This window comes from Xenopus laevis, chromosome 1S (genome assembly GCF_017654675.1).
Source record: "Xenopus laevis strain J_2021 chromosome 1S, Xenopus_laevis_v10.1, whole genome shotgun sequence".
Taxonomy (NCBI): Eukaryota; Metazoa; Chordata; class Amphibia; order Anura; family Pipidae; genus Xenopus; species Xenopus laevis.
The window spans coordinates 29,290,915-29,316,926 of record NC_054372.1 but is presented as its reverse complement, the minus strand read 5'-3'; the positions used below and the strand labels follow the sequence as shown (position 1 = coordinate 29,316,926).

The window sequence follows — 26,012 nt, the reverse complement described above, 5'->3', positions numbered from 1 at the left end:
GATGACTTTATTTATATCCTTCGTGAGCTTGTATCAGCGAAGCAGACAAATACATTCAGGTACATTGTTTGCAAAGGTTGTCAAGATTGTTCCACATGATTTCCACCATTCCTTAAAGGTGAACTGTAACATTTCATAACACAACCACTTCATTTTTACCACTTAGTCACAAACGAAGCAGTTCCACAAACTGGTTTTAATACAGGACCAAAAAAACTGCAATTAATGTGAATAAACCAATGCCTAACGTTGCATATATCTATTAGATTGTAAATGCAAATAAGAATGGCCCTGTAGTTGTATGTAATGGTACACCTTTCTTTTGTACAGTGCTGAGGCACTTTAGAAATACTATAATCTTATGCAATAATGTGAATGGTAAATCTGTCAATCATTCAACAGAATGGAAAGTTACAATATATTTAGTGTCTTTAATGCTAACACTGTACTTACCTCTTTGGCATTCAACCATTGAGCTTTTACAGAACTAAAAACATCCACTATTGTACAGGTGACTTCAAATGGTTCTCCTGTTTTGACCAGTTGTCTGGATTTGCTCAGAAATACAGTTGGTACTTTTTTGGGTTCTGTAAACAAATAAACAAAAGAAATACATGAAATGTTGAAGGCCTTAGGCCAGAGAACCCCATCTCTGATAAAAGGAGAAAATAATTATAGATGTGAATTACCTAAAGGTGGCCATAGATGTAACAATTACGATCTTTCTTGGAAAAGATCTTTCAAAGAAAGATTGTTCGTTTCAATACACACGTGTAGAGCTGAATCGTCAGATATACAGGTAGAAACAATAGAATTCTACCTGTATCTGACGGTTCAGCAATAGCAATGTCAGATGTTTGGGTCCCTTCAAAGGCACCCGATTAAAATTTTTAAAACGAGACGACCGATATCCAAGTCTTCTGCAGATATTGGTTGGCTCTTTTTCCAACATGCACGCAGCGAATATTGTACGAAAATTAGTTTTGTACAATATTATCTGTGCGTCTATGGCACAAGGTCCAATGATCAGATCTGTCCAACCGAGATTTTGGCATCCAAACAGAGATAAAATCTGTTTTATTAGCAACGTAAAAAGGTTCTCTGTATGGTCAACTTTCCAATTTCAGCTTTTGATAAGTGGGAGTACTTTTACAATCCGTTTGTCTGATAAATTCATTGACCAGGGGTTTGTAGTCACTGGTTGGCTAGCATGCCCCCCCCCCAATGTACCAGTCAACTATTCTTTAACAGGTCAAATTTGTCCTCCTATGGGTGGGAAAAAGGGCACGGAGTGGGATTTATGGCCCATGCATAGTTAGCATAACAATAAAAGCAAGTTAGCTTGTTTTCTTTGACATAAACACTTTTTTTCTGATTTGGAAATCATTTCCCTTTAAACAAGCAGTGATTTGGGCAAAATATATTGGGTTTCTGTTTATACTGATTAAGCACTCTCATGCACTATTACAGTGCAAATATAAACATGCAACAATGATGGCAAGAAATATCTGCAGGATGGGACTGTGCATCCTGCATTATTGCCAAAGACACGTGTCTTCACTTTTTCAGTACATTCCACAAAGTTTTTTGTCCAGGGGGAAGGGGGGGGGAGCAGCATAATCTTTAAAAATAAAAGCAGCTCTAAGAATTGATTTGGCTTCATTATGAATGAAGACATATTGTTTACTGATTAAATTCAATGTTTTGACAAGAGAGTTAGATCCAGCCTCATTTGCAGTTATCTACCCACAGAAAGATAAAGGCTTCTCCATCTGCCTGTTACAAGTGGGGGTAGATAAAGTTGTACTCTTGGGAGAAATTTGGCATCATTAGCACGGGAGGGGGGGGGATTGTGTGTTAATGGATAAGGCACTGTTACAGCTGGAGCTGAAATCATGACTTCATTTAGTGGAGTGAAATAAAAGTAATTTTCTCTGTGCCTTGGGAAAAGCACTGCTCATTACTGTTAGAGGTATGTTGGATATGACATGCTTAAAATGGCTTAATCTAAAGTGTGTTCTGAGCCCCTTTACAGATGCACACAACACAGGAACCCCCTTTTTCCCCAGACTTCTCCATATGCACAGTCGTAAAAAAAACACTACATAAACGACAATAGAACATTTCATATCTCAATCACCTGGCTCTACATGAATAAAGAATGTGCCGCTTTTCTTCAATGTCCCACTCTGATTTCCAGAACATACATAGCAATCAACAAACTCCATCTGCACCGATTTGATTGTGAGTCCAGCTTCGATGCCTGTTGTGAAGGTAAAATTCTCTGGCAAAGGAGAACCATCACACTTCTCTATAATAATATCGACAATGTCCGGATCAGAAGGAAGACACATGCCAACTGCATCACCTCCTTCTATTACATCGATAAATGGGACATCAAGGAATGGCCTTGCCGGATCTGAAATAAGCACAATAGATTGTTTCAAAATACATTGGCCAAGGGCCATGATATAATTAATGAGTATACAGCTAGCAGATCAAATACTGTAGCACATGCAAAACTGTAAATGCCCTAATTTTATTTATGTCGTCATTTAAGACTATTTCTTTGCAGGTTAGTTCAAATTTCATTAAACACAATAAGCCTGTAGAAGTGCAGTTTGGGATTAAAAATTACCCTATATGACACTGTTGAAAGTGAGCACATAATTTTACACGCTGTTATACTTCAATAATCACACACCATGGGTAAAGACTACTACTAGTGACCTTTCTGCTGGAATGTAGTTAAAGGAGAAGGAAAGCTACGGAGGCATTTTATTGCCAATAGATTAGCTGCAATAGTGCAAGCTAGAATGCTATATTTATTCTGTAGAATGTTTTACCATACCTGAGTAAAAAGCTCTATAAACTGTCTGTTTGTTTAGGATAGGAGCTGCAGTATTAATGTGGTGTGACATCACTTCCTGCCTGAGTCTCTCCCTGCTCTGGGCTCAGATTACAGTAGAGAAGGGAGGGGGGGGGAGGAGGAGCAAACTGAGCATGCTCTTGCCCAGGGCAATAAGGTTTAAGCTGAAGGCAGGAAGTCTGATAGAGAAGCCCATGTGTACACAATAGAAGGAAAGAAATGCAGTGTTTCTTTTGACAGGGGACTCAGAGCAGCATTACTTTGGGGGTTTACTGGTATATTTAGATGGACCTTTCTGATAAGGCTTACTTAGTTTTAACCTTTCCTTCTCCTTTAATGTTACCCAAAAAATGATATACGCATATCTTATAATAAACATAAATCAAGAGGTTTCTTCTGAAGGGTTAGAGGTGTAACCTTATGAATGACTTACCCTTTACAAAGAGAGAGACAGAGGTATTTTCGTGTGTCTCTGTATTCGTGCATATATATCTTCCGACGTGCTTGAGATCTGCTTTAGCAATGACTATGATCTGATCAGTTTTGCTTTTGTTATATGAACGGCTTTTCAAATCTCGAGGTTTCTTCAGAGGGCCCAACTTCTGAAAAGCCAATTTAACTAACTGAACATCTCTGCATACCAATGAAAATCGCTCACCAACATTAACAGTGACTCTGTCGTCTCCGTTATTGATTTTAGGAACGGCCTCTCCTAGAGGGAAAAAAAAAACCCAGAAAAAAACATATGATTTGGTTGTTCAATAAATTTAAAGTTTTAACCTTAACATCTCAATTAGGAAATGATGAGTACAGCACAGAAATTTGTCTGTTGGTGTCGATCAAGGCGTTGCTGGAGGAATAATAAAAGAGCCCATTTTTATGCACGTATACAATGAGCTATTCATCACTTTTCCAAAGTGAATCGCTACATTTGGAAATCTAAAAGTCAATTTTACAGTATAATTTCACAGAACATTGTTGAAAAGTTACATAAATATGTTGTACAGTTTTCTGTACAGGACAGACACAAGTAGGGGTAGGGTCAATGCTCTGAAGTGTCGACTTAATGTCATCTGTCTGAAGTTGTTTAGTTCAAAGAATTTGTTGGCCACTGCCATAAACATTTTTTTTTTATTCTTACAAAATTGCTGTTGATTGCTTTTGCAGCTAAATAATTTGGTGCCTTGGTTTTAAAGAAGATAAGACAGTTCTGAACCTAAAGTGGTCTCTAATTTTCCCCATGAACAGAAGGAATTAAGAGGCAGATTTAAGTAGGGTCGAATTTCGAGGGTTAAAAAACCCTCAAATTCGACCCTCAAAGTAAAATCATTCGAATATCAAATTTGAAAGATTTTAGCGCAACGATTTTAAGCGATCGATCGAATGATTTTTATTCGATCATAAAAAGTGCCCAAAACCTATCTACAATGTCCCCATAGGCTAACATTCAATTCGGTAGCTTTTATTTGGCGAAGTATTGAGTCGAAGGATTTTATAAAGAGACAGTACTTCGACTATCGAAGGGTCCATTTTTACTTCGATTCGTTCGATTCGATAGAATTTGACCAAAAAAAATTACTTTGAAATTCGAATGTTTTTGTAAATCTGCACCTAAGTGTCAAGGAAAATATGATCTATGCACCGCTTTGCAATACATTTCCCAATACATGTATGGGACCTGTTCCCAATACATGTAATGGATCTTTGTAATCTGGTCTTCGTGTAATTTGGAGCTTTCTGGATAACGGGTTTCCAGTGGATCTCATACCTGTATATACGGTAATACTGTATTAATGTTTTTCAATATTTTTAAAGTAAATGTAATTCCAGTTCCAACAGGTTCTGACTCCGTTAACTGCTCTCCTCTTGTTAACTGGCTTTTACTACATTCACAAATTAAAATCACTAAAAAGGTTTAATTTAGGTACACTTGAACTGCATAGAACTACTTTTCTTTTAATCCTGCAAAAAATGTTTGGATGGAAGTCCTTTTTCAGTAGAGTTTATACTTATTTTTAAAAAAAAAAAACATTTTAAGATTTTACCAAGGGCGCCTGATTTATCTGCATTTTTTTCATTCACCCATATTAATTGGAGTTGCCATGCTTATAATTACCCTTTATTTGTATATTTTCATAAATTCATAAGTGATCAGTAATGGTGGAGTACAAAGTACCATTGACCAAGACATGGTTTTTCACCAAGCAAGCATCACACTGCACGGTGGCAGTGATCAATAACGAAAGCTCAGAATGGCTACATATCCCATTTGGAATCTTTTCCACATGACAAATCTGATGGTCACATGGAAAATCTTTTAGACATATGACTGCATCTGCCCAGGAGGTGTAAAGTCAGAGGTGCTACTCAAAGCTCATTTGATATAAAGCAGATAAATGGGGGTACTTTAAAAAGAGCTATAGTGATTTTTGCAGGAAAAACAATCAGTTAGATTTTTAAACATTTACTTCCTTAAAAAAATGAAATAAATAGTTTCTGTTGAACAGGGATTTACCGAAGAAGGCTAAACTGCCTACACATTTGTAAGATTACTCCAAAATGTAATCTTACAAATGTCACGGAAAAAGGCTTCATATTGTAGAAAACTTCCAAAGGTCACATGTCTCAGGAGTGAAAGATAAATATTGGCAAGAGACAAAAAGCAGACATATATAGACACTTAAATGTCACATTTGCTAATCCTACTGAGTTATCCTGAATGCCTCATCCTCCTGCAATTTACATGTAACATATGTAACATAAAAATAGCATTTTTTTTTGGTCTCTGAAGTATAACGCTTATCTAAGTAGAAAAAAAGTACAGTGACTTTTTGCTTTGCCGGCAATTTTAGGTGCTTTGACACCTTTCAATCTTTAGTAACTTGGAAGGTGGCAATCGCTTGTTGCTTGGAAACGCAAACAACCAGGTTTTCAGTCAACAAGTTCCTGCCTAGTGATTACACAAGAGCTTTCAGGTGATTCCCACAACAGCAATGGGGGAACTCCTTAGTGTTGCTCCCTGAGTTAGTAAGAATCACCGGCATCAAAGTGCCTAGAATAGTGAATGTCGCTAATGCAACCTGTTTGTGCCTGAACACAAGTAGATTTTCCTAAGCTCTGTTAGAAAAGCACCTCCTATTAGATGTTTTGCTGGTTGGAAGGAGCCTTACCAGTAAGCAAGCCATTCAGGCCACTGCTGTGGAAGTCTCGTCAGTCCTTACACTTGTTGGCAGAAGCCAAGGAGCCCCAAAGCAATATTATGGCAGTCACAAGGAAGTCAAACCTCAAAATAAATCTTGAGCCTTTGAAAGATCTAATAGGAGGTGCTTTTCTTACAGAGCTTGGGAAAATCTATTTGTGTTCAGGCTAAATCGGTTGCAAAAAGGTAAATACTTAAAACATTTGTTACCATGGCACCATGTGGTGCATTGCAGTTCATTCCAATGGAAGCATTGGAAACAAATATAAATGACAACAACATTATAAAATTGCTTTGTAACACATTACACAAAATGGCCTTTCTGCTTCTTGTTGTCTGTAAACCTAAAACATTTCAGGAATTCACATACAAAAAACTATTATAAAATACGTGTTTAGCACTAGCCTCTTGGTAAGTTTAAAAGAGAGAATTCAGAAAACCTCCAGCAAAGTGTAATATGTGAACTAGGGATGCACCGAATCCAGGATTCAGTTCGGGATTCGGCCTTTTTCAGCAGGATTCGGATTCGGCCGTATCCTTCTTTCTGGCCGATCCAAATCCTAATTTGCATATGCAAATTAGGGGCGGAGACGGAAATCGCAGGTCTTTTTGTCACAAAACAAGGAAGTAAAAAAAAACTTCGAAATTCGATAGTCAAACTTTTCTTTTTGAATTTTTTGGCCGTTTTCGGTCGAAGTAAAATCGTAGCAATCGATTTTGAAAAAAAAACCTTTGACTTTTTAAAACTTGATATTTTCATTACTTTAAAACACTAATTCTTTGGTGTGACTGTTCCTTTAATAAAGGGTTTTCTTTCACAGCCCTTCTTAAAGAAGGTGCGTTTCTCAATCATATACATTTAATGAAAGCTGCACCGATATAGTAGAAAAGGCCAGTCCCACGTCACAGCACTGTTTAATTTTGCATTCAGTCAACAAAAGAGGTCATTAGACCTAACAAGTGTCATATACAGACAGCACAAAAAACATCCTTTTTACCTGCCTTTGTTTTGTTTCAGTCCATTGCACCCATTCAGTATTTCTAGAATGCACTGACAATGGACTTAAAAACCCTGCAAGACCTGTAGGGCAGTGTCATTCCCCTCATTGATCTGGCATGTGCCTGCTCAGTAAACGGCCCCAGAACAATGGAAGATGTACAGTGGATATGCATTTGCCTGTTTCCAGTTTCAGATCTTGAGAGGAAGAGGCAAATACAATTAAACAGTCAATTAAGTGTAAACGTGACTATATAGAAATGCATATTAAACATCCAAATGTATTGTGAATTGTTTAAAGGGGAAACAAATTATGAGAGTGGCGACTATTCTATTCTGATAAATAATCCAACATTTTTCTTTATTACTGTAGATAGACAATGCAGACAAGCTGTGAATGTTTTCTGTAGTTTTACCTCAATTTGTACATGAAAATTAAAATCACATTTTTAACTGAAATATTTTTACACAGTTGAATGGACAAATCTGAAATAAAAGAAAAAGGGAAACAATTTGCCCTAGTTTTTAGGGCCTGATTTGACTTTGTAGTACTCATAACATAGAACAAAGCAGAAAAGCGGTGGGGCCTTCTGAAACACGGCAGCTGCTGAGAGATTAGCAAACTCCATATCAGTTTCAACATACATACGTTTCTTTACACAGTTGGGAAATATCACAGAACCCAGTAGTTGGATAGAAGTAAGAAAAAACATACATAAAAATATTTTTGTAAGGAAGATTTACTGGAGCTCTGTGTCTTTAAATCCTCATAAAAATATTATATTGAAAGCTGAAAAACTATACACTGTAAAATTTCTCATACTTCTGAAAAGTCACATACTCAACAGGTGTTTTAAGCCTGTAATAAAAATTAGTGTTTCTCGTCATGTAATCTGATCCAAAGCATCAGGCCCTTAATGGCATATCTCAATACAAAATCCATGGGTAAAATAATCCCCCAAAAAGTGGTGTTACTCAAAATTCTCTGTGTTGAAAAAAAGAATTTGTAGTCTGTGATTTTGACTTTTCTTACTTGTTCTGACATTTTGTCATAAACATGCACAAACGTGCACCAAGATCGTCTAACACAATAAAACGCATCCATTAACAGCATAAACTTACGTAACAAAAAGTAGGGCAAACAACATAATCTTATGAACACAGTGTGCCCTGGTAAACACTTATTACAAGTACAATTTGCTTATGTATACCAGAATGAGATCTGGTACAATTTGCTTATGTATACCAGAATGAGCTCCTAGGCCATGGTTAATCTTTTTTTGAGGATTCCCTTGGAACTTACAAAACTAGTTTAGAATTTCTTATGCACCTATACGGGCAGGGGCACACAAAGCTACTGGGGGAGATTAGATGCCCAGCGACAAATCGTCTCTTCTTCAGGCGACTAATCTCCCCTAAATGCCTTCCCGCCCGCTAGAATCTAAATCACCGGCAGAATGGCACTCTGAGCCCTTTGTTTTCCGTAGTGGCCCAAAGCGGCCTCATGAGGAAAGGCTTTTCTGGGGGATTAATCACCTGAAGAACATGCGATTTGTCCCTTGGCGACTAATCTCCCCCTAAGGGCACAGGCAAACGTGAAGAGTCGGGGAGATTTAATTGCCGAAGTTGCTTTGAGGGTAAACTTCGGGTGACATCGGAAAAAGTGCCATCCCGCTGGCGATTTAGATTCTAGCCGGTGGGAAGGCTTTTCGGGGAGATTAGTCGCCCGAAGAAGAGGCGATTTGCTGCTGGGCAGCTAAATCTCCCCAAATCTTTTCGTGTGTCTCTGCCCTAATTCTCCATTTACTATACAAGGTTCCCCCCCAAATGTTAATTAGATTTCAGAATCCATGGTCCTTTCTCTGTGACCATCCATAAATAAGCAGTGTAAATGAGCCACCAGTCAGTCAAGTCTTTATAATTATTCTGTACACTTGGCTTATGTTGCAAAGTTTGACAAATAAGTCAAGTTATGACATTTATTTTCATACCTATATGCTAAGCTGACTTGTAGAGAGCCCTATAGAACATTGCCATATTAAATAGACAGAATGTGATCAGTGTGAATTTTGCTTAGCTCTTTTCTCCAACACACTCAAACGACTAAAGTCTACCCAGCATGGATGTACTCTTATACAAGCAATATCCTATTCATCAGAACAGGTGGCAACGCAACAGACTGCTAGTGTGCATCTATTTCATGAGTGCCATTAGAACATCTCTATTGATCAGCAGAGCAAAAGTAAATAGCTTTTTACGACTTCAACAAATGCCAAGAGGAAAGGAAAATCAATCCCTAAAGGACGCAGGTTTTGGAGAATAGATCAGCATGTCTTTGCATCACGTACGTACAGGCATAGTGGCAACATTACAAGGAGGTTTACAAGGGATGTGTTATAATATATGAGTTAATCAATACCTTGCAACAGACACATCTGCTTGGCTAGTTATTCATCAATTACAGCCCAAAATGAGACTGTGGCAAGGATGATCGAAGTATGATAATAATAACTCTGAATAGTCAACAGCAAGAAATGAAAACATTGAAGGGTTCCAGTTTAATGGAGCATTTACAGTAGTGCTGCTTAGCTTCATCTACACTCAAAATGGTCATATAGTATAGACAAACACAGAAGTATCACAGAGAGATAGATAGATAGAGAGAGAGAGAGAGAGAGAGAGAGAGAGAGAGAGAGAGATAGAGAGAGAGAGAGATAGAGAGAGAGAGATAGAGAGAGACTTGATTCTGCCCCAGATTCTAAATACAATGCCACAAGTGTTACTGATGTTTGAAGTCTGCCACACATCCATCTTCTTGTCAAATGAAAGGATTTACTTCGCTCACCTGGTCCTCACAGCATCAAAGGCACAACAACAACAAAGAGACTTTAAAAAAATATGCAGCCCACAACCTCATACTAAGGAAATCACTGCAATAAGCAAAAAAACAAACACTATGTAACCTATGAAACAAAAGCAAACTGTGGTAATTTAATAAAAGTACTAGACATTGCCCCATGTCTAGTAACCCACAGCAACTAATGAGTGATTTTAAACAGGCAACACTACCTTGTTATTGACTGCTGCCTTTACTGAACCCAAAGCAATGTTTTAATACTTTACCCTCTATAAGTAAACTTTCAGTGTGAAGTACAGCACGTGGCAGCAGTGGTCAAAAAACGTTAAAAGCCATAAAAACCAATCTCTGCCTCAGCAAAGAGAAGAAAAACATAGTAAACAAGCATGTGAGCAACACATGTCATTAAAATGCAAAAAGAACATTACTCTGTGTTTGCTGTGTTTATTTACTAAGAAACATTGACAAAGATGCTGTTTACACACACAAAAAGTTATTTTGATTTACAACTCACCAATTCTGTTTATAATGAAAAAATCTTACTAAAAGTAAAGCGTTATCTGTTTATAAGGGGAATAATAAAGGGAATAATGAAGATGACATATGAGATCTAAGAGAAAAGCAGAAAATGCACACATATCTTTATAGACCATTGAAGGAAACCAATTACATAAACAGTGAAATGAGGCAGTATCTATGCTAATATCATTCCCCGGGTTATGTTATAAACTATTATTTTTTTGATGTGTAAGAGAAAACATGTTACAGTCGTTACTAGATGTGTGACATCTGTAAAACTTGGGTTCTGTATTCCTGCAGGACACACCTGAAGATCTAACTTCTCAGACTTCTTTTGAAAATGACCAACCTTAAATACTGAATATAGCAATTGTACATCATTCAAAGGTTTTTTTTAATAGAACAGTGTGTAACCTGTATGGATTTTTTTTTGCTCACAGAAGGCAGATTTTTCACATGCAAAATACTATTGCTTGCAAACAAAGCACATTGGCAAACACAAGCCAGTGTCACAGAAGCCACTCTGTCAAATACAGAAATACGTACATATATGACAAAAGTTATTCACATCAGAATAGAAAGTATTTTATACATGTGTGTCTGAATAGATTCAATTTGCTCTGCAAAGGTAAAGTGACATATTTACCCATTAACTCGAATGAAAACAGTTCCCACAATGGTCACATTAACATGCAAAATAATGCCTGCTTGGCTCTATAAAAATAAACTGCTAACAAAAATTTTAGTAAACCGTATTGAAAATGGTGGGTCACATGATCCCCATTAATACAGTGAATTTTAATTTTGCAACAAATAGTTATAAGGAAGCGCCATAGGTAATTAATTCTACATCATAACTAGGGGTTCCAAGACAAAATCCCAGACACAGGATGGGTCCCATTAAAAAAAAAGGTTAAAAAACCGTGTCCAAGGAGTAAAATACTGATGCACAGAAGCTGTAGATAGCTGCATGGTCCAACATGCGAAAGACCAACAAGAGTTTAGAAAGAGAAAATATTAGGCTTATAGAATATGGATCTCATTTACAGACACCATGCAAACTGGCACCTGGGGTGTAACCAAGTAACCTAATGAATAATAAAAAAATAAATAATGATTTCTTTGTTCTACAGCTATCTGAACAAAACAGACTTTGGCTGCATTGTTAATGCCCAGATTAGGTAATGAACCCCTGAGTTAGGAGCCCTTACAAACGGTTTCTAGTATATCCTGTGGAATGCTACTACCAGAGAGTAAAAGGATGGCCTTAAAGGGATTCTGTCACGATTTTTATGGTGTCGTTTTTATTTCTAAATTACACTGTTTACACTGCAAATAATTCACTCTATTTTTTAGTTGTAATATTGGTGTGTAGGCAGCCATCTCAGGTCATTTTGCCTGGTCATGCGCATTCAGAAAGAGCCAGCACTTAAGGATGGAATTGCTTTCTGGGGGGAAAGGGAGGGAGTGATATTGCTCCAACTTGTAGAACAGCAGTAAAGAGTGACTAAAGTTTTTTAGAGCACAAGTCACATGACTGGGGACAGCTGGGAAACTGACAATATGTCCAGCTCCATGTCATATTTCAAAATTAAATATAAAAAAAAAATCTGTTTGCTCTTTTGAGAAACGGATTTCAGCAGCAGCAGATTTGGAGCAGCACTATTAACTGATGTGTTTTGAAAAAAAAAAACGTTTTCCCATGACAGTTTTCCTTTAAAGTGGCTCAAGTCTGAAGTGCAAGTTTATCCAATTACATTCCAGAAAAGGATGCCCAATTAAACCAAATGAAAGACATTTCCCTCATCATGAGTACTAATTTAGTAGAGAGGGGAGGAAAGCCCCTGCAGGATGTCATGAATGCTTCACTTCCCGATATCTTTTCTAGAAGGGAACTGGTCAAGTTCCGGATAAATGCCCCTTTGCAAAAAAAAATAAATAAATTATACTTGATTGTTAAAAAGCAGAGAAAGTGATTCTCATGCCACCATACTCTTGTATACATTTTACAATTATGACTTTAATTTGAATGCCAGTGGAGGAGGCTCAGTAAGAAAGGACCTATGTTACCCACAGCCCTTCAGATGCTCTTGGAGATAAAGGGCATTGTATTTACACAAAAGATGGACAGTCTTGTATAATCAGTTTTAAAGCAAAAACAATCCTATAGTGGAACACAAGAAAGTATGGTGTGGGGGGCACGTGTCCCAGATAGCCAGGAAACCAACCAGGCACAGCTCAACCACACCAACAGGAAGTGACTGTGCTTTCCCTTCTCGTCAAACATGCAGCTCAAATTCCCACCAATCACATGCATGCCAAATCCTTAATAATGTTCTGGGTTGGGGGGGGGGGACCACTATTTGTCAGTACATCAATAACTCACTTTACATAGAAGGTACAAGTACATCTATACTTTTAAGAGGCATTCACAATTCCATCACAGAGATCAAATGAACAAAGTCTCAGGATAAGATTACACAGCAGAAGCTGTTACATGGGCTCTTGGTTTCTGTTAAAGGGTAAATATAACAAAAATGAACATTTAATATAAGCTTCAGCACACTGAAATAATATGTTTTCTAAATACAATCAATTAAACATTCTGTACCTCGGAGTTCCATGACCTGTATAAAAACACTCGGCCTTCAGCCTCGTGTTTTTATATGGTCATGAAACTCCTCGGTAACTTATAATATCCTTATATTTTACAAGAGGGGGTACATTATTCACTATATCTTCATTATTCCTCTCTCAGCATCTGTTTCTCTTCATTCTGGAGTTGTTTGTCAGATATTCATTGACAGTTAGATCCAATACAGGTATTGGGATCCATTATCCGGAAACCCATTATCCAGAAAGTTCAGAATTACAGAAGGGCCACCTGCAATAGACCCCATTTTATCCAAATTTTCCAAAATTATTTCCTATTTCTCTGTAATAATAAAGCAGTACCTTGTACTTGATCCAAACCAATATAAAATGGATACTTATTGGAAGCAAAACCAGCCTATTGGGTTTATTTAATGTAAACATTATTTTCTAGTATACTTAAGGTATGAAGATCCAAATTACGGAAAGATCCGTTAACCGGAAAACCCCAGGTCCCGAGCATTCTGGATAACAGGTCCCATACCTGTATATCTTATAGGGGGGCTCCTTTAGCACAGAAGATGTATTGGAGCTCACTCTTTTAAAACCACCAGACATCATGTTTCTCTACATTCAGGAATTTTGCAAAAGGCAGTTATTTTGTTAGATTTTGTTTGTACTGGAATTAGTTATTTGAATGAGCACTAATACATCTGCTAGGAATAGAAGCCCCCTATAAGATGTATTGGATGTAATTGTCAATGAATATCTGACACCCAACTCCTGCAAGAAGACAGAATGAAGAGAAACAGATGCTAAGAGAGGGAGAGTGAAGATAAACTTGATTATTTCAGAACCAATGCAGAATATTTGATTGTATTTAGAAGTTTTTTAATTCAGTATGATGACGCTTGTTAAATTTCGGCGATAGTTCCCTTTTAGACAACTGAACAGAGCCCTTACACAAATTTGGAAAGCACATTCAAAAGGCTCTAAAAAACAACGGTTTCTCAGAACAAATGGGGGAAATATAACACGTCAGAATGTGTACAAACAATCTCAGCCACGTGGTGGTACAAAGTGGACACCTGCATGAACCAACAGAGGAACTCTCCAACTTCCAGCTGCTGCCGGAAATTCTCAATATCCCATCATTGCAGCTGGATATCTGACCCAATAGCCAGTTTCCTCTCTCCCAAAAACATACAGGCAGTTTAAATGGCTCCTGATAAAAGTGACCATGTGTGAATGTGAAAGGGATCTTTAGATTGCAAGCTCCACTGGGACAGGGGCTGATGTGAATAATGTATAATCTCTGTGAAGCACTGTGGGAAATATGTCAGCACTCAAGCACAGTCTGCTCTCATCTGCCAGGAATGATCCACATGCACACATTGCCTATGAAAGCACCAATTAGCGCAATTATTAAAACTATTTATAAACTTATCTACTGTTTATCAAACTCTGTGAGTCTCTAACATTTACAGAAAGGCTTAACTCAACTCCAAGAAGCGAAACAAGCAACAATATCGACCTTGGGGAAATAATCAATAAGTGACCACAAATGTACAAATATTATCACAAAGTTTACACAAGATTTATAAAAATTATAAGCCTTGTAGGCAGCACAGCAGGTATTACTGGATGAAAGGATAACTATATTAGCATTAAGGATAATAGCCTCTGGGTAGGGAGTTTGGCTGTGAGATAGCAAGTATAGTAGGGAGAGATGGTGCCTATAGAACAGTGGGTATATTAGTCTCTGGGAAGGGAGTGTGACTGTGGGATAGCAGGTATAGTAGGGAGAGATGGTGCCTATAGAACAGTGGGTATATTAGTCTCTGGGAAGGGAGTGTGACTGTGGGATAGCAGGTATAGTAGTGAGATATGGTGACTATAATAACAGTGAGATAATAGTCTCTGGGAAGGGAGTGTGATTGTGGGATAGCAGGTATAGTAGGGAGAGATGGTGCCTATAGTAGCAGTGGGATAATAGCCTCTGGGGGGGATTGTGGTTGTGGGATAGCAGATATAGTAAGAAGAGATGGTGCCTATAGATTAGTAACAGTGGGATAAGTCTTTGGGAAGGACTGTGGCTGTGGGATAGCAGGTATAGTAGGGAGAGATGGTGTCTATAGTAGCAGTGGATAATAGTCTCTGGGAAGGGAGTGTGACTGTGGGATAGCAGGTATAGTAGGGAGAGATGGTGCCTATAGTAACAGTTGAGATAATAGTCTCTGGAAAAGGAATGTGGATATGGGATAGCAGGTATAGTAGGGAGAGATGGTGCCTATAGTAACAGTTGAGATAATAGTCTCTGGAAAAGGAATGTGGATATGGGATAGCAGGTATAGTAGGGAGAGATGGTGCCTATAGTAACAGTGGGATAATAGTCTCTGAGAAAGGACTGTGGCTGTGGGAAATCAGGCATAGTAGGGAGATAAACTCTGCAGCTGATGGATACTGGTACTTTATAGCAGTGTTGAAGTTGTTATAGCTGGCACTTAAAGGGTTAAATAAATACTGAAATGATTTAACTTTAAACTATGCATATTTGGTTGTTGCAAGAATAAGCTCATGCACTCTCACTTGTGTTTGCATACTTCTTAGCCTTTACTACATTATAATGTGCCTTGGCTATATTAATTGTACATACGATCATGCGCCATAAATCTATTTCTCATCCTGATTCTGTACATTAGGGAGCTAGACATGTTCCTTTTTAACTTATAATGAAGTATGAAGCTCATATAAACACAACAGACGAGCTTGATTCAAGCTGCTTAAACATCTCTCGATAACAAACAGTTTATTAAGCTATTAAATGTGAATGCCTTAATCATCAACAGTAAGAGATCAATAAACCATAAAACACAAAAGCTCTTAGCAGGTGTCTGTAGCAGTTATCTGGTGTAGTAGCAGGTAAATAATAAACTTCTCAATAAACCTCCCTGAACCATTTAGTAAGGCCACACTGGGCGTTTTGGGGAGATTTGGTTGCCTGGCGACTAATTGTCTCGTCTTTGCACGACCAATATCCCCAAACGCTTTCCGTGACTCTGCGCCGACTAAAATGAAAAAAAAAAGGGTGGCCCAGCTAATCAAGTAAATGAAGCATAGCCGCCCCCCCCCCTTCGACACTAAACCCTGGCAAACAATTTTTAAAAAAAATTTGGGGGGGGGGGTCTGGCCAATTTTTATTTTTTACTTGCAGGGGGCCCTTGATCACCAATGGTTTTTTATAACTTGTGGGGGGGAGCAGGCCATCAATTTTCTTTTCACTTGCAGGGGGGGGCCTGATCACCAAATACTTTTTTTAACTTATAGGGAGGACCTGATCACCAATTATTTTTTATTAACTTCAAGGGGGCCCTGATCAACAATTTTTTTTAAAAAAATCTTTATGGGGGGGCCTCACAGTTTTTTTAACTTATAAGGGGGCCTGACCATTAATAGCTTTTTATAACATGTGTGTGTGTGGGGGGGGGGTTTACCTTTTTTAGCACTGACGTCTATGTGGTCTTTTAACTGTAGTGTGGAGTGGGCGGGATCTGGGGGCCGGGGCCCTGAACATTTTGTTGTACAGGGCCCCGTGATTTCTAATGGCAGCCCTTACTATCCTGAATACGCATATGATGTACAGGTGATTATATTTTGTTCAATATGAACTTCCAATAGGCCCCCTAAGGGCTCTTACTCACAAGCGTTTTTACCTGCGCTCCCCTGCGTTCCGTTTTTCGGCGTTCAGCCGCAGGGGAGCGCAGGAATAGACGCATTTCATTATTTCAAATGGGGCTGTACTCACACAGGCGCGTGTAGGCGCCGAGCGCAGAAAAAATGCAGCATGTTGCGTCTCAACCTGCGTTCGGCGCCTACATGCGCCTGTGTGAGTACAGCCCCATTTGAAATAATGAAATGCGTCTATTCCTGCGCTCCCCTGCGGCTGAACGCCGAAAAACCGAACGCAGGGGAGCGCAGGTAAAAACGCTCATGAGTAAGAGCCCTTAATATTTTCCTTACTTCCCCCCCTCTTGTATTCCTATCAGAACAAAAAGGGTGACGGTTTACACAATTTTTTTGCAAAGCTCTATTTGTAGAACTGCACAGAGGCCATGCATAAACACATTACAATAAATACATGCCAATAATTCTTGTGAATTTAATATGCTAGGTTTTGTGAATGGGATTTATATACTGCAGTATTATGTCATGCACTAGTATTCTTATGCATGGATAAGAGGGGAGATTTGGAGAGCAAAACCATTTTCATCCATTTAACAAATGTATTGAATTTTTATTCTTTTAGGTGGGGAAATGGTCTAATGTTAAACAAAAGGAAGTCCCTGAACAAGAGTTAGGGACTCTAATTAATTGAGAAAGGAAATGACGTGTCAGGGCAGCTAATCTCTAGCCCTTCATCTTAATGAGCTTGTTATGGGACCGCTTTCATAATTGAACCCTAGATAGCCCCTAAATGTCTACCTAAACTGTGAGTTTGGGTCACCTATCCGATGCTGATCTCTTTTAGCATACTGGTACAATCTTTATTTGTGCTTGTAAATTCCTATCCACTAAATGAGGTCCATTTCCAAAACAAGTTTTCAAGTGCTTCTTATGTTTGGGCAATCGTGCTTAATTTACATAAGCACCCCGGGGGAACAGGGACACCAAACTAGTTACCTGTATATGGAGGTGGATTTAATAAGTACGATTCCAGCAGTTCTCCCAAAACTGGGGAAATAAAATCGATTTATGCCATATTTCATATAAAGCCACATTAAATTTAGCGTTCCCTAAGTAAGGTTGGGGAAACACTGTTCCTACAGCCTGTGTAACTATTAACAAAGAATTTTGACAGTTGCTGCAGACAGCACTGATTTCTGCACAGCCATGACCTATGTATCAGCACTTAAATGCTCGTTAGCGATGTGGAATATATATATATTTAATTTGTGTTTGTATGTGCACCACTAAATACAAGCACCCTAATATTGTATGCAGTATTATAATTTGAAATGCTGAAAATATATTGATCATAACAAGTCATTTCAAAATTGGAAATGGATACAAACAGACTTTGCACCAGCAAAACCAGTATCCCCTACTAGATCCCAACAAATGACCAATAAAGAGGCTTGTTTTGTTGAATGTTGTCTCTTATCTTGTGTCCTGTATCCCTAACAACATAATCAGGGCACTTATTATATTCTACAGCAGCACAAAGACCGGGCTTAGGTTTCACCAAAGTCTTCTTTCACTTCCACGGCAACCGAAATGCCACTGAACAACAATAAAACACACAATTCTCCGGCCTAATTGATGTCCGCTAACCTGCAACAAAATAACAGTAATGTCTTATGTTAATAGCATTAGGGCTCTTACACACAGTTTTTTTTTAATACTTTATTCAAACGCCTGCCCGAGAGCAAAAAAACGCATATAATGCGTTTATAGGAGTTTTTTTTTTTTTTTTTTAAAGGCACTTAAGTGCGTTTTGTCAGTTCCAAACGTAACCCTCTATTCTACCAGCTACTGAACGTGCGTCATGCACAAGGAGATGCAAAAGGAGTAAAACAGCACTCAAAATGCTCTTGAGTACAGCCAGGCAGAATATAATGGAATCAAATAAAAAATGGGTTTAGGTGCACTCAAACCTGTGTCTGAAACGTATATCAAACACATTTGAAAAAGTCTGTGGGTATGAGCCCTTTCAACATAAAAAGAAGAAAAAGTCTGTGGGTATGAGCCCTTTCAACATAAAAAGAAGAGCAGACTATGGCTTAAAGAGATACACCAGAATTTAAACCTTTTTAACATCTATCATAACATTGTGTTTCCATGCCATTTATAATTTTGCCATGAAAATATTTGCCCAATACTTTTACATTAACTTTCTGATCCCGTGTTCCTCTATCAAGGGGCTGCCATATTTGTGCAGCAGTTGAAGTCTAAGAAATGCAACAACAATTACAAAAGCCGATTTATCAGCGAAGAATGATCAGCATGACCTATAGGTAACTTAATGTACATTAATATTCTGAAGAGTAGTTTTTTTTTTTTTTAGTGTCAGTATCACTTTGATTGGGAAAAGCACATAACAATTTACAGCGAAGACTCAGGAAAAACAGACGGCACTTCTGAAAATTGGGATTTATTGGGGTTCCTGCTAGTAAACCTTACGCGTTTCGGGAGTTATCCCTTAGTCATAGGTCATGACCTATGACTAAGGGATAACTCCCGAAACGCGTAAGGTTTACTAGCAGGAACCCCAATAAATCCCAATTTTCAGAAGTGCCGTCTGTTTTTCCTGAGTCTTTGTCGAATTCACAGTGGGGACACTGTTGGACTGTGCACCTGAATCGAGGGGGGAACGGTGAGCATGTGCGGTCCTTATTTCTTTTTCTACTAATTGTTCTAACAATTTACAGCACCAAAGATAGGAACCTTTATGGTAAGGTCACACCTGGAGATTCGGGGAGATTTAGTAGACCAGCGACTAATCGCCTCTTCTTTGGAGAGACTAATCTCCCCAAACTGCTTCCCCCAGTCTTCTGCCTGCTAGAATGAAAAAACGCCTGCGGCATGGCACTCACAGTGCTTCGTTTTCCGAAGTTGCCCAAAGTTTCCTCGTGAGGCAACTTTGGAAAACGAAGTGCTGCGAGTGCCATGCCGCAGGAGATTTTTCATTCTAGAAGACAGGGGGAAGCAGTTCGGGGAGATTAGTTGACCCAAAGAAGGGACAACTAGTCGGCAGGCAACAATCTTCTCGAATCTCCAGGTGTGACCGTACTCCTCTGGATGCTGTCAAACTACCACTCCCAGCATCCCCTGACAGCTAAAATGCAACCCAACAGCATAAGTTGCAGATCACTTTGCCTGTATCAGTGCGTGGTGTTAAAATGAATCAAGTCCCCGGCAAATTATGGGATCTCTTTATCAAGCACAAGTGACCCCACAACCAGCACAGGAAGCATCAGAGCAGAAAGTCACATAAATGTCACATTTTAACATACATATACACACATTTATATTATATACACATTTATATACACACACATATATACACACACACACATTTATATACACAAACATATACACACACACACTTATATACACATACATACACACACATTTATACCCATACACACTTATATACACATACACATATACACACACACACACACATTTATACCCATACACACTTATATACACATACATATACACACACACACATTTATATACACATACACACACACACTTATATACACATACATATACACACACTTATATACACATACATATACACACACTTATATACACATACATACAAGGCCGAGTGTTTTTATACAGGTCATGAAACTCCGAGGTAACTTCTAATATCCTCATATTTTACAACTGGGGGTACTTTATTATAATACACAAATTTCAGTGAGTCATGTGACAGAAATGACATCAGAAATCACCCTTTATAAGGATATAATTTACAGGATATTCATAGCTTTCGTGTATTATATACACATACACACAGACATATACACATATTTATATACACACACATATACACAAACATTTATATACACACATACATATATACACACTGGCATTTAAATCTATCTAAATCCATGTACAAGAACCGCAATCCTAATTTTGACAATTGCGCACTAACTTTAGATCAAGTCTCGCTGAACAAATCGCACACATCTGCAGTAAGTAGATTTGGTACAAAAGCGTTGGATGCCGGAATGCCACACAGGTGTCTGTAGATCAGGGAGGGAAGCGATCATGCGACACCTTCTAAACAGCAACTTAAAAGTTGCGGCACAATCCCAGCCGGACAGAAGAGAGACAGGTGGTGCTTCTCTGCCAAATCCCTTATACAGCTGCCCCCACCCAACCAGCCCCTTGTCTGACCTGTGTAGGGAAGAAGGAACAGCAAGATCCACAGGTAAGTCCAGTTCATGGTGACCGTAAGGAATGGAATATGGCTCATTGTAGCGCAGCTCCACGCTACAACCTCTCTCTCTGCTCTCAACTTGCTCTGAGCTTCTGCCAATTTGCAGAGTAGAGTAGTAACTCTCTTCCTGCAGCTCCGCCCCTCCGCCTGGGAGGCCCCTCCCTCACAATCCCGCCCCTTTTCTACTATCAATGTTTGCTTCTGATGAGGCGTCAGTGATTGTTATTGTGTGACGAACGCACAGCGCGTGTTGTGGGAATAGTCTCTTTCCCATCCAACTTCACGTACAGCCCCTTATTGAAACTGCGCTCATTCTTCCTGCACTTCGCAGGCGTTATTACACCTGTATATATGGAATATATTTGTAATCAAACTGCATGCCACTTAATTGCTGTAAATTTCACTTCAGATAATAAAAATATATGTGGTGCGTTTTGTCAGACACTAATTCCTATGGGCAGCCCTAGGTTTAGGGGGTCTACGTCGCTACCAGTATGTCATCTGCTGAGCTTACATTTCTTTTCCAGAAACTGAGGCAACCCTACTAGGGGCAAATAGGAACCACCCATGGCACCATGGAAACCTGAAACCTAAAGTGAAGAGATCCACTCGTCTGACGACATTGCCAAATGAGTGGATCTTTCCTCTTTATGCCCACCAACGGCAGGGTTATATCGGGGTAATCCGAACATTCGCCCTTAGGGCCGAGGGAACAGATTACAGCGAGGAGCAATGGGCTTTGACGGGTCGGTCGCTGAAAAAATTAAACCTTCCCAATTGATATCGTGGCCAGATATTGATGGGGAAGACCCATCGGAAGCCCCCATACACAGGCAGATAAGCTGCCGAATTGGTCTTAAGGACTGATATAAGCAGCTTTATCTGCCCGTGTATGGCCACCTTAAAGTTCTGTGTTGTGTCACTAGCCCACAGCAATGCATAATGGACACTATCACTAGGGTAACAGTCTATGCACAGTCTATGCACAACCACCCAGCAAGTTTCTCCAGTTACACCCACTAGTTAGTGAACATGCCAGGACAGGGTTGGACTGGCCGAGCGCGACACTGGGAAAAAACCCGGTGCGTCCGAACCCTCTCCCGATATTGGCATTCGATAAAAAAAAATTGTGACGCGCGCCGCCGCCTGCGCATGCATGCCAAATTAGTCATTTGCGCACTGCAACACCAGCCACAGTCTCCACGCGCCTTTAGGTAAGTCCAGGGGCGCTCCGCCAATGAGGCGAGCTGAGCCACTCGCCTCAGGCGGCAGCGCCAGACAGGATTCCAGGGGCGGCAAAAAGCTGGGTAAGTCACAGTAGGGGGCGGAGGGGGACCCTGGACAGCAGTCCCCCCCAGTCCGACCCTGTGCCAGGAGAAATTAACTGGCCTGGCATGGCAAATTCTAAGCAACTTTTCAATTGGTCTTAATTTTCTTCTCTTTTTTTAAAGTTTTTGAATGATGCTCTGTAAGGCTACAAATTTATAGTTTTTGCTACTCAGGCCCGGAACTAGGTGAAGGCAGAGTAGGCACGTGCCTAGGGTGTAAAGCTGGGGGGGGGGTGCCAGGCAGAGGGTCGGACTGGGGGACCCAAGGCCTACCGGGGCTACTGTCGCAGTACCACCCTCCGGATCCCCTGCTGCTGGGTTACACTGGCGAGCTGCCGCCGCACCCCTCCTGCCACTGCACATGTCCTTTTGAGCAGGCACGCACTTTGTATTTGCCACAGCAGGAAGATTAGAATGCGAAGCGGGACTGGACTGGGCTGCCCCGCTGGCCCAGTCCGGCACTGGCCAGGAAAGTAACTTCTCTGCCTCCTACCCCGAATCCGGTCCCCTCTCTGCACTGGCTAGCGTCAAATAGCACATGCGTGCGTTTATTCGTTCATGTGCCTATGCCTATTGAGCGCATCGGTTGCCTAGGGCGCCTGACAGGCTTGGCATGACGCTGTTGCTACTTTTTTATTACTCGTATTTCTATTCAGTCTCTCTTCATCTGCTGTAAAAAATAAATACTCATGCTACTAGGAAGTAAAACCTAAAAAAAATCTCATCTTTCTTTCCAGATCCTCTCCTAATTATTCTCCAGTCTCTTATTCATAGCAATGCATGGTTGCTAGGGTAATTTTGACACTAGCAACTGGGTTGCTGAAATTGCAAACTGGAAAGCTGCAGGATAAAAAGCAAAATACCACAAATAATAAAAAATAAAACCAATTGTAAATTGCCTCAGTATATCACTATCTACACCATACAACCGAATTACTGAATAAAAGCCCACATAGGGTTGCCACTTGTTGTGAGCATAATTAATATGATCAATATAATTAACACGGAACACTCTGGAGGCAAAATACCCCGACGAAGGGGCCTTGGTGCTCCGAAAGCTTGCAATGTATTTTTATTGTTAGCCAATATAGGTATCACTTCTACAATACTTTTTGTATTTGTTTGTTTTTTTATTTGTTATTTTTGCTACTGGCTAAAACAGTACCACAGTTTTTGTTTTGTGCTTAACGTAAACCAGAGTCTGCTGCACTTTCCCTCTTCTTTTTCTGATCTCCCACCTTATCTCACCCCACATTCAAGTGCAGATTTATTTGTCCCACTTGTTTTCTTTAGGACTCTTAGATCTGATCACAAGACACAAGAGCCCTAAGGGGGGCTTTCCACCCTCTCAGATTCCCGCTCTGTGGATGTACTTTGGCTCTCTCTGTTCAACTGAATGGTCGCTTAGAACTGAAGAAGGGAGGCAAAGCGCACCTGATATCTCCTGCTGTGCTTACAAAAGCCTCCCGAAAGCAAACACTAGCCAGGCTCGTTAGCCAAGGCTAATGTTTCTCTGGTGCGTACATAGTTGTGTACAGTCACTCACAATGGCACTATAGGAATCTTTGCATATTTGAACAAGTAGCTCGCCTTTAAGTTAGAATGTCCTATTTTGAGCAATTTTTCAACCTTCATTTTATGCATACTTTTTTAACACTTTGCTTCCCTCTTCTACCCTTGAAATTTAAAGGTGCAGTTCACCTTAAAGGGGTGGTTCACGTTTAGTATGTTATGGAATGGCTAATTCTAAGCAACTTTTCAATTGGCTTTCGTTTTTTCTTTTTCATAGTTTGTGAACTTTTTGCCTTCTTTATCTAATTCTTTCCAGCTTCCATTTGGGGTCACTGACCCCATCTAAAAAGACAAATGCTCTGTAAAGCTACCAATGTATTGTCATTGTTACTTTTTATTACTCATCTTTTTATTCAGGCCTCTCCTATTCATATTCCAGTCTCTTATTCAAATCAGTGCATGGTTGCTAGGGCAATTTAGACTCTAGCAATTAGATTGCTGAAATTGCATACTGGAGGGCTGCTGAATAAAAATCTAAGAAACTCTAATACCACAAATAATAAAAAATTAAAACCAATTGAAAATTGTCTCAGAATATCACTCTCTACAGCATACTAAAAGTTAATTTGAAGGCGAACAACCCCTTTAAAGTTAACTTTTAGTATGTTATGGAATGGCCACTTCTAAACAACTTTCAATTGGTCTTCATTATTTATTTCTGATAGTATTTTAATAAAATAATAAAAATAGCAAATGGTCTGTATGGCTACAAATGTATTGTCATTGCTGCTTTTGATTACTCATCTTTCTTTTCAGATCCTATCCCATTCATATTTCAGTCTCTTATTTAAATCTATGCATTGTTACTAGGGTAATTTGGACCCTAGCAACCAGATTGTTGAAATTGAATCTGGAGAGCTGCTGAATTAAAAAAAAATAAACAACTCAAGAACCACAAATAATAAGAAAATAAAAAACAATTGCAAATTTTCTCAGAATATCTACATCATCATAATAAAAGTTAACTCAAAGGTGAACAACAACTTTAACATCTGGTTGTCTGGGTCACTGACCCCAGTAGCCAATATTCTGACCACAAAGAGTAATTTTTCCCAATTTTACTTACATTTATTTTACCTTATGTAATAAAACCTCATTTATTTCACTTCTTTTGTCACCAGGCAATTACAGTTGGGTACATAGTCGAGTAATTAACCATGCAAGGTTCCTGAATAAATTGTTCTAAAAGTATTGTAATAACATAACAACAAACTATATATGTTTTATTTCTCTTATTTTTTATTTTAATAAGAGAGATAAAATATATATAGTTTGTTGTTATTTCGCTTATTTTTATTTTAAATAAAATAGCAGAATCTGAACAGAGATCAGCCTACCATTTTTATGGTTATAATTTGGATTTCTGATCACAGCCTCTATCACATACTGTTTTTGGGAAAAAAAAAAATGTAATTACATATCCAATGATGTTTGTGCATTGCACCTATGCAGCTCACATCTCAGTAATAACAAAAGGCAACAGCTTGCATTTCCTCACTCAGCAAGGTCGCATGGGAAATTGAAGACCGTAACCTTTTTTATCGCTGTAGGGCCTTTCAAATACCATACAAAATGCAAGTCAGGTTACATGCTAGCTGCTTCATAAAAAATGAAGCAGTTATATGTATTGATAATATACACATTACACAAAAGCCGTTAATTAAAGGGCATTTTATTTTTAATACCAAGTCATGTTTTGTATATAATTCTTCAGTGACTTTTTATTTTAATGTTAGAAAGTTTGATTAGATAGAAACGTTTAATTATATAGAAACATGCACTATTATATGGCAGTAGAAATATTGCTAATGGCTTTCATTGTTACGGAACACAATACCTACACATATTTCCTTTTCTAATAAAGAATAGGTATTTAGGCTAGGGCCACGCAGGCACGAAATCTCGTGGCTGAAATCCACTGGCTAATTTCTGCCCTACTGTGGGCAGTAGCCTCCTCTCTCTTCCGCATTGAATCGGCTTGGCGCAAACAGACTTCAGCTCAAAATGCAGAGACTCACGGTTTTCCGATGAAACCCGCATAGTCTGTTCACGAGGAGCTCATTCAATGCGGAAGAGAGAGGAGGCTACTGCTTGTGGTAGGGCAGAAATCAGCCAACGGATTTCA

General features: G+C 39.1%; 1 protein-coding gene across 1 annotated transcript in view; it reads right to left on the bottom strand.

Moving 5' to 3' along the window:
- The window catches only part of kit.S (KIT proto-oncogene receptor tyrosine kinase S homeolog), a 39,096-nt gene extending 18,039 nt beyond the window's left edge, over window positions 1-21,057 (bottom strand). Inside the window, 4 exon segments of the mRNA NM_001085708.1 lie at window positions 454-587; window positions 2,141-2,419; window positions 3,303-3,581; window positions 20,945-21,057. Of these exon segments, the coding sequence (NP_001079177.1) occupies window positions 454-587; window positions 2,141-2,419; window positions 3,303-3,581; window positions 20,945-20,993 (741 nt within the window). The 5' untranslated portion in view covers window positions 20,994-21,057.
- Between the last annotated feature and the right edge of the window lie 4,955 nt (window positions 21,058-26,012).